Source organism: Emys orbicularis, assembly GCF_028017835.1.
Source record: "Emys orbicularis isolate rEmyOrb1 chromosome 19 unlocalized genomic scaffold, rEmyOrb1.hap1 SUPER_19_unloc_1, whole genome shotgun sequence".
NCBI classification, from domain to species: domain Eukaryota; kingdom Metazoa; phylum Chordata; order Testudines; family Emydidae; genus Emys; species Emys orbicularis.
The window spans coordinates 303,003-312,280 of record NW_027045148.1 but is presented as its reverse complement, the minus strand read 5'-3'; the positions used below and the strand labels follow the sequence as shown (position 1 = coordinate 312,280).

The following is a 9,278-nucleotide window of genomic DNA, read 5'->3' as shown; positions in this document are numbered from 1 at the left end:
TGTGGAAAATTACAGCAAAATGGAGTCTGGAGTCACATGGGCAAGTTCCTGCATACTTTGCTGAGTTACAAGGCCTCTCTCCATGGGTCAACTGCATAGCTGATGGTCCTTAATGGGCCATCAAGCAAGCTAGACAGAGCTAACACCCACCTGTCTGGGAGGTTTCCCAGAAGCACAGCATAAGTTTGAAATACAGACAGTACAGAGCCAATATTTATAACTTCAACTACAAAAATGATACACATATCTAGGCAGCATAATCATAACCAGCAAACCATAACCCTGTCTTAGACACCTCATTTGACCCCCCTTTATACAAGATTTGGTGCCACTACAGGACTTTGGTTGCAACCATGTTCTATATGGTTCCAGATTATATCAGTAACGTCACACGCACCTTCTGTGAGAGCAAGAAGCTGACCACAGACAAGGTGTGGTGGGGGTTGGGGGGGAGCGATTGGGGAATCCAGGCCAGAGGGACGGGGGGACCCATCCCACTGCCACTGATGGGGAGGGGAGGCTGCCCTGCTACCCTAGGAGGGGTTGGCGGGGGGTGGGGGAGCTGTCCCATTGCTCCCAGGGTTTGCCTGTAAAGGGCTAAAAGGTGTATATGGAGCCCCCTGCCCCCCAGCCAGAGCTCTGGAGCTCCTCACAGTGGGGGAGGGCGGAGGCCCATGGGGCGGGGTCAGACAGCAGGATCGGGGCCATGCAGGGAGAGCTGCAGGGAGCCAATGCTGGCATCTCCCCGGCCCGCTGCCGCTTTACACCTCGAGGGTTGCTCGGGTTGCGGGGCTCCCGGCTCGTTCCAGCTGGCCTGGGAAGAGCAGGTCTAACCCAAGCTGCAGCCATGCCAGGCCTGTGCCACCCAATTTTGAACATGGCCTGAGTGACCCGCCAGGTCCTGGCATGTGTGGCTGGGCTGCTGCGGCTGTCCCCGGGTGAGGCCTCTGCCCTGCAGGGGGCTCTGTGCGCTGGGAGGGGCCAGGATCTCACCACCCGCGTCCCCCCAGGCCAAAATCAAGGACCTGTCCCAGATCCTGAAGAAGATGCCCCAGTACCAGAAAGAGCTGAACAAGGTAACAGGGCTGGGGCTGTTAGTGGGCAGGGGGGCAGGGCATTCAGTGGGGCTGGTGAGGGACAGTAGGGACTCTCTGGGGGGCAGGGCACTCTGGGGGGCTCTGTCCAGGTCTAGGCAGGAGCCCTGGCCCAGTGATGGGACTGCCTTACTGCCTGATGAGAGCTGCTGACCTGTCCCTTCAGGCAGAGCCATTTTCCTCCCAGGTGCCCTCCTGATCCTCCCCTCCAGCTGCCCCACTCCATCCCAGAGGTGGCTGCATGTCAGTGCTGGGCAAAACAATCCCTATATACTCGGCTTATACAGACAATTGGGGTTGCTCCTTTGGCAGAGGGGCCCTCCTTGGGGGCTGCGGGTGCCCTGGACCAGCCGGTGATGCAGTGCCACAGTAAACTCCCCCATGTCCCGGTCTCTCCCCGCAGTACTCCACGCGCCTGAACCTGGCCGAGCACTGCATGCGGCACTTCAAAGGGACGGTGGAGAAGCTGTGCAGCGTGGAGCAGGTGGGTCTGTGGGCAGAGCCTGGCTGGGGGGCAGAGTCTGGCTCATGGACTCAGCCCAGAGAGAGGGGTCTCAGAGCCGGAGGCTCGCTGGAGCCAGGGCCAGCCCCCCGCCATGCAGCACCAGGGGTGCAGAAGGGAGACATGGGGCTCAGGTTACTCCCAGGGGGCCCGTTACTCACCCCAGGGGGAGCTGACCCCAGGGAGGAGGGGGGCCTGGCACAGGGGGTAGGCGAGCTGTGGTCCGACTGTTGGGCCGTCTCGTCCCCCATCCCGCTGCGGGGGCAGGAGGAAGCGGAGCGGCCTGACCTGGGCCTTGTGTGTGCGCCCCCTCCCCCCCCAAAACCTGCCCATGGGGACGGACGTGGATGGGGAGAAGATCAAGGACCCCATGAAGATCATCGTGCCCGTCCTGCTGGACCCCAGTGTGCAGGCCTATGACAAGATCCGCATCATCCTGCTCCACATCTTCCTGAAGAATGGTAACGCCACAGGCCTGCAGGGGGCAGCACTAGGGGGCCTGCTGTTGCATGGGGCGCTCCTGGAGGCAGGGCCCAGGCCTGTGGGGCTGGGGGGGAATAGCACTGCTCAGACTGGCACACCCCCAGCCACACAGGGCATCTCCCGGCCTGCCGCTTCCCGGGGCCCTGTGTCCAGACAGGGCTCTACGGCCCTGTCTCCCCTCTGCCCACCTCTCGGTGCCTGTGAGCCAGACAGTGCACCGCACCCATGCTCCGCACTAACCCCTGGGGTCGGACCTGGCGGCCTTTGCTGCCCGCTGCTGCCTTCCAAGCAGTGTCCGCCCTCCACGCTCCCCCCAGCCCGTTCTCTGCAGGGAGGTGGGATGGAGACACACACCCGGAGCGGCCTCCCGGCCTGTTCTCTGTAGGGAGGGGGGATGGAGATGCACACCCAGAGCGCCCCACGGCACGTTCTCTGCAGGGAGGGGGGACATCCTTCCCTTCCTGCCGGCTGTTCAGATACCATGTTCTGTCTCTGAGCCCCCTGCGACCAGTTCCCTGCCCATCCCTTGTGTCATCCCTGTACCAGCTCCCTGCTTCTTCCTGCATCCAGCCCCTTCCCCCAGCTCTCCCTGACCCTGACACTTGGCACAGTCCCTCTTCCCCCATCGGTTCCTGCCCCATGCTGGCTTGGTGGGGCAGGGCCCTGCTCCGGGGCCCTTCCTGTAACCCTGCTCAGGCACTGCCCCTGCGCCCATTGCCCAGGCCAGGGTGCCCTCATGTGGCTCCTCTGGCTGCCCAGTTCCCTGGCCAGGGGGCGCTGTGGAGTTGCAGGGCCTCCCCCTCTGCACTAAGCAGCAGTAAATGGTTTTGGGGGGGCTGGAGGGGGAAGGCGCATGTTGCACCTGACTGGCCGCAGGAGGGGGAGCCCAGATCAGGGGGAGGGGGGCTCCCACTGCACTGCCAGGGGAAGCTAGAGAGACCCCCTGCCCACAGTCCCTGAGGGAACCTGTGGAGGGAGGAGCAGCAAGGACCTGAATTCGACCATTAACTATGTGGGGTCCAGTGGGTTAGAGTGCATGGTGCTGGGAGCCAGGACTCCTGGGTTCTACCCCCAGCTCTGGGAGGGCAATGGGGTCCAATGGGCTAGAGCTGGGGGGCTGGGAGCCAGGTCTCCTGGGTTCTAGCCTCAGCTCTGGGAGGGCAATGGGGTCCAGTGGGCAGGGCTGGCTCCAGGGTTTTTGCCGCCCCAAGCAGCGGAAAAAATAAAATAAAAGCCGCGATCGCGATTGCGATCGGCGGCAGCTCCACTGCGCCGCTTTCTTCTTCGGCGGCAATTCGGCGGCAGGTCCTTCCCTCCGAGAGGGACAGGGACCCTCTGTCGAATTGCCGCCGAAGAGCCCGACGTGCCGCCCCTTCCCCTTGGCCGCCCCAAGCACCTGCTTGCTCAGCTGGTGTCTGGAGCCAGTGGGCTAGAGCTGGGGGGCTGGGAGCCAGGACTCTTGGGTTTACCCCCAGCTTTGAGAGGGGTGGGAAGAGCAGGATCTCAGGGTTTGATCGGGGAACTAGGACTCCTGGGGCCACGGACTGAATGTGCCTGAGCTGTGGGTGCGTCCCAGGGTGCTGGCGCTGACCTGTCTCTCCCCATGCAGGTGTGGGTGAGGAGAACCTCACCAAGCTGATCCAGCGTGCCAACATCCAGCAGCAGAGCAACATCATCCACAACATGCAGTTCCTGGGCACCTCCCTCACGCCTGGGGTAAGGGACTGGGGCCAGGAGCCAGCAGCTGTACCCATGGCAGGGGGTATATCTGTGCTGCACAGGGGAGCCCAGGCCATCCTGGGGGTGCCCCTATGGCAATGACCTACTCCTAGCACAGAGGTGGCCTCTGCCCCTGTACAGTGGGGTGACGCCCTCCCCATATGAGGGTGACCCCTGAGTTACTCCCCATCTGGGGTGACCTCTTCTGCCCCTGCAGAGGATCCTGGGGGTCAGGACCTCAGATCGCCAGGGAGCTGGAGCTGGTGACCACTGCATGGGGTGGCCATGCGGTGAATGGGGGGAAGCGGCTCTGTTCTCCCATCAGTCTCTCTCCCCTCCTCTCTCTCTCTCTCTCTCTCTCTCTCTCTCCCTCGCTCAGTGATCCATTCTGTTCTTTTCTCTGCCTCTCCCCTGCCAGCCCGGCTGGAGCGACTCAGGTAGGCTGAGCTCTCCCTGTCTACCCCCGTTCCCACCCCGCACCCCCTCCCTGCTGCCTCTCACCCCCTCTCACTTCCTCCCCCAGAGCAGGCAGCTGCGACCTGAGAGGAAGGTGCGGCTGGAGTCCACCTACCAGCTCTCCCGCTGGACCCCCAGGCTCAAGGACGTCATGGAGGTACCGGGTTGTATGCTTCCTGGCCTTGGGGGTGGGGGTCACACCTGGCAGGCTGGGCCCAAGGGGGAGGGGTTGGTTTGGGGTCAGCCATGTGTAGAGCCTTGCATATCCGCGCACCATTTCTGCGGATAGTAGATTGGCTGCAGATACAACCAGGTCGGGCTCTACTCCCCAGCAGCGCCTGGCCCGCGGCGTCCGGCTCAGGCAGCCAGTGGCTGGGCGACAGGTCAAAGTTGGGGCTGGCCGGCACCCACTCGCCTTGCCACGCTGAGCAGCACCAGTGTCCCCACCAGCTCCTGGGCAGCAGGATTTGGGATTGGAGCGGACGGGGCCCCAGCACCCCACCCCTCCACCCCACAGTGATGCAAAATGCTCTGCTGCTACCATGTGCTGTCGCTCGTGACCCCCAGGAGCAGCACGTGATGAGACCCCCCAGCCCCTCCCCCCCAGCCACCACCCCTTCCGCACTGCCCCTTCTCCTCGAGATCCTGCCCCCGCGCTGCCCCTTCCCCCCAGCCCCCACCCCCTCCATACTGCCCCTTCTCACGATCCTGCCCTCGCGCTGCCCCTTCCCCCCGACCCCCTCAGCACTGCCTCTTCCCTGCAAGATCCCTTCCCCCGCCCTCGCTAGCTCTTGTAAGGGCTTGCTGCCGCTGGTGAGAATGCAGATAGAGGTAAAAGACGGCTAGGGGATCCTGGGCTGATGCACATCCACATTTTTGTATCCGTGCAGGGCTCTAGCCATGTGAGGGGCTCATCAGAGAGGCCTCTTCTGCTGCCATCCTTAGGGGTCTTAAATCATAGACACGAGTGCAGGAGAGTTGTCTTACCCGGTGCTGAGATGCTGCCACCTCTGGGGTGGAGCACGGGCGGTTTATACAGGGGTCCCTCACCGGGGCTGAATTCTTCCTGAGGAGTGGCAGGCAGCTGTTAACAGCCGCACAGCAGCACTGCCCGAGAGTCTAGGGCAGGAGGTGATCAGCGTGCGGGGCTGGAAGTGCAGGGGATCCAGGCAGCACACTGTCATGACTGGCACTGGAATCTGAATGGCCGGCAGGGTCCTTGGCCTAACCTCCAGTGAGCAGCAGCTGTTTGACGTTTATCTAAAGGACAAACTCCTGCAACATAGTACTGGTCACTGACTAACCGGGGAGAGCGCCCCCTGCAGAGCCTCCCACCCGCTCCCTGCAGTACAGCGCCCCCTAGTGCCGCACTGGGGCCAACACTGACTGCAAGGGGAGAGCGCCCCCTGCTGAGCCCCCAAACCATTCCCTGCAGCACAGAGCCCCCTAGCGCCGCACTGGGGTCATAGAGCACCCTCTGCTGACTCACTAGCACCCCCCCAGCACCTAGTGGCTTTTCTTTAGACGTCTCCTATCCAAGCGCTGCCTGGGCCCAAACCTGCTTTGCTTGTGAAAGGTGACATGGTGTCTCTCCTTCCCTCCACCCTTGCTGTGGGCTACGCCCCCATTGCCCTCCCCTGTGGGGCACTCCTCAAGGGGGTGGGGGGGCACACTTAGTTGCCTTCAACCTCCAGGCCAAGAATTAACCTCCCTGCCTGAGCTCCTGTCCCTGGCAGATCACAGGTGGGAGGCTCCGAGGCCCCTGCTCCAGCGTTATGATGGTTCTTCCTGTGGGATTTTGGGGCAGGCAGTTGTGGTAGCCTCAATCCCATGCCTAATCCAATCAGGGGCGCCGCCCCTCTGCGCCAGCCGCAGCTCGGCAGGCCTTAAGCTTCCCTGTACAAGTCAACCCAGCAGATTAATGTAAAAGCCCCCATTATGTGGCATTAGGATCTATCATAGCCTGGGCCCCCTGCGTGGCTGGGACACACTTCATGGGGCAAGAGGCAGGGCCTGGATCTGCCTGCAGCAGGGAAGGGGCACTGAGGGCAGCCCCCTGCCTCCCCGCCCCCAAGTGAGGGGCCCTGGATCCGGCTGCAGGAGGTCTCTGCCCTCTCCATAACGGTGGATGGGTGGGGAGTTCACAGCGGGGCACTGAGCAGCTGAGGGGGATGGGGGGGGGCATCACGGGAGGAGTCAGCGTGCTCTTTGCTGGCTCCCCATGCCCCACCCTGGAAAGGGGGCCCCAGGCTGCTCCCCCAGGGACTGTCAATCATTCACTGAGGAGCCTTCCCAGCCCCTCCCCCCAATGGGGCCCGGCTTGGCTCCCACGTCCGAGGTTCCTGCTGCTTGGCCCCTGTTGACCTGTCCTCCCCCCACACCTCAGGACATCATTGAGCACAAACTGGACAAGGAGCTGTGGCCTTTCGTGTCAGACCCAGTCCCTGCCGCCAGCCCCCAGGCTGCTGTCAGGTAAGGCTGAGCCTGGCTGGGCTGTGGGGGGCAGAGCCCTGACAGCGCCCCCCCCCAGGTGTAGGCACCTCTGTGCCTGGGAGTGCATGGCCAGGATCCTGCCCTCTACAGGGGAGGGGGTGCCCAATAGCTGGAGCCCTGGACCCCTCTCACCATGTCCCCCGCACCGCAGCAGTCCCTCAGCCCCCGCTTCGGGCAGTGCCCACCCCTCCGCCTGGAATTCCCACAGTGAGCCCCTGGTATCCACACTGCCCCTCTCACCCCCCAGCACCCGCTTCAGGCATTGGCACAAGAACAAGCCAGCGGCCGGGTACCGGACGGGCCCGCGCCTCATCATCTACGTGCTGGGTGGGGTGTCCATGTCTGAGATGCGCTGCGCCTATGAAGTGACCCAGGCCACGGAGGGCAAGTGGGAGGTGGTGATCGGTGAGTGGGGCGAGTCCTGAGGGGAGGGCGGCTGGAATGTCCAGGTCAGGGACAGTCGGGACCCCCTGGGAGCGGGAGACCCTAGAACTGCCTGCCCAGCACCCACAGGGCGCTCATGCCACCCTCTGTCCTCCCGCACCCGGGGGCCTGGGAACAGATGCGCTTGCCCCACCTACCTGCAGCCCCACATGGCTTGTATCTAGCCACCTGATCTCCTGGCCCCTGGCTCCCCAGTGCTCTCCTTGCCCAGGGACCATGTGTGGGGGTCCAGTCAGACACCCCCAGTAACACCCATAGGGATATGGCTCACCCCCTGCACACACCCCTCTAAGACCCAAGGGTGAGGAACGCTGTCAGCGTGTGGATTCTTGCCTGGCTGTGCAGGGTGCAGCGCCACTAGGGGTGCGGTGCCAGGCCGCGGGGGTTAGGAGACAGCCCCTCCCCCCCTGCACTAGAGCAGGGTCCAGCTGCAAGAATGGGGGAGATGGTGATGCCAGCCTCATGCCCGCCCCACTGTGCCCACCGCTGCCAACCACCTCTCTCCCCCCCAGGTTCCAGTCACATCCTGACCTGACCCCCAAGCGTTTCCTGGATGATGTCCAAGCCCTCGACCATGAGGCCCCCGTGGAGGCCTAGAAGCAGCCCCCTCCCCCCAGAGACTCTGCCCCCCACAGCTTGCTGCCTCCAGCTCCACCTGCTCTTCTCAACAAGGCACCTTCCCCCCTACTCCTGGCAGCAGTGTCAGTTCTTCGGGGAGGGACGGGAGAGGGGACAGGACCCCCAGGCTGCTTGGCTGTTAGGACAGGGGTCTCGTCCCGACTCCCTCTGGCACAGCATCTAGGGTGGCCACCGTGCCCCCAATGGGATAGGGGAAGAGTCAGACTCCGTTATCTACAGCCTCAGCCATTCCTACCTCCCCTCCCTGGGACCCAAAGCATAGCCCCTCCCCCTCCTGTCACCCCTCTGCCAGCGATGGGGGGTGCACAGAGGCTGCTACCAGAGATTGGCTTTGGGGGGGATGTGATCCAGCCACTGAGCCCCAGGCTGTGTCTGTCCAGTCTGCAAAGGGTTAAAGAGAACCCCCCTTCTGCCCCCATCTCATCCCCCTTCACCGCTTTGGGGTGTTGGCCCAGCCCTGGCTCCCTGCACCCCTCCTGCCACAGCCTGGCACCCTGGCTTCTCGGCCCTGTCCCCTCAGTGGGGACCTCGGCTCCAGAAGGGGGGAGGGGTCCTAGGAGGAGTTGCAGTCAGAGTGCCCAAGTAAGGGGGGGTGGAGCCAGGACTGCATAGAAGGCGCGTCCAGGGTTAGTCAGCAGCTAGGGCCCCGCAGGACGAGCTCGCCGCCCCGATGGGCCTGGATCAAATGCCCCTGCCCAGTGGCAGACACCTCCCCAGTGCCTTTCCCTGGGTATCAGAGCCACCCCCTGGGCACCTGGAGCCCCAGCTCCATCTGGGGCACCCAGCTCCAGCCCCCTGGGTCTGATCAAGCCCTGAGCCACGCCTCACCCCCTGCATCCCACGGGCCCTAGAGGTTCCCTCCCTCTTGCCCGTCAGCAGGGCTGTGCTGGGGCAAGCGCTGGCAGGAGTGACCCCAGGTAAAGCAGTGACCTCCTTTACCAGGAGTGACCTCCCAGAGCGGTAAAGAGAACTCTGTGTGTGTATCTGTGTCTGTTTTCCCTGCTCTGAGCCCCCCCCCGGCTACTGCCCTACTGGGCATGTTCCTGGGCCAGTAAAGTGCGATGCCAAAGGCTGGCCGAGGCCTTTGCTGCTGTTCACAGGCGGGGAAGGGGAAGGGAGGGGACAGGGCGGGGTGTGAGGCTGAGGGCCCATGGTGCCAGGGAGCGGTATCACCCCAGCTCCCCCTCTGGCCCTGCTCCAGGTCCCTGGCTCCGAGTCACCCGGCCAGCCCTGCCTCCTTCCCCCCTCCCGCCCCCAGGAGCAGGGTGGGGCAGTAGCTGGAGTGTTGGACTAGGGCCTGGGGGCAGCTCTGCTCTGGCCTGTGGACGCCCCCTGCTGGTGCAGTGCTGGCTCACCCAGCCGTGCCCCAGAACCTACACAGTTCCCGCTGCCCCGACTCACTTGTTCTGCCTCTCTGGTGCGTGTGCCAGAGGGATCAGCAGGGAGCC

At 63.7% G+C, this 9,278-nt stretch overlaps 1 protein-coding gene across 1 annotated transcript; it reads left to right on the top strand.

The window, feature by feature from the left end:
* The first annotated feature begins 353 nt into the window (after positions 1-353).
* Positions 354-7,726, top strand: LOC135894920 (syntaxin-binding protein 2-like). The gene is made up of 9 exons (XM_065422974.1): positions 354-431; positions 1,011-1,076; positions 1,498-1,579; positions 1,920-2,057; positions 3,689-3,795; positions 4,322-4,411; positions 6,641-6,726; positions 6,995-7,152; positions 7,704-7,726. The coding sequence occupies exons 1-9, from the start codon at positions 354-356 to the stop codon at positions 7,724-7,726; spliced, it is 828 nt and encodes a 275-aa protein (XP_065279046.1).
* Positions 7,727-9,278: the final 1,552 nt, after the last annotated feature.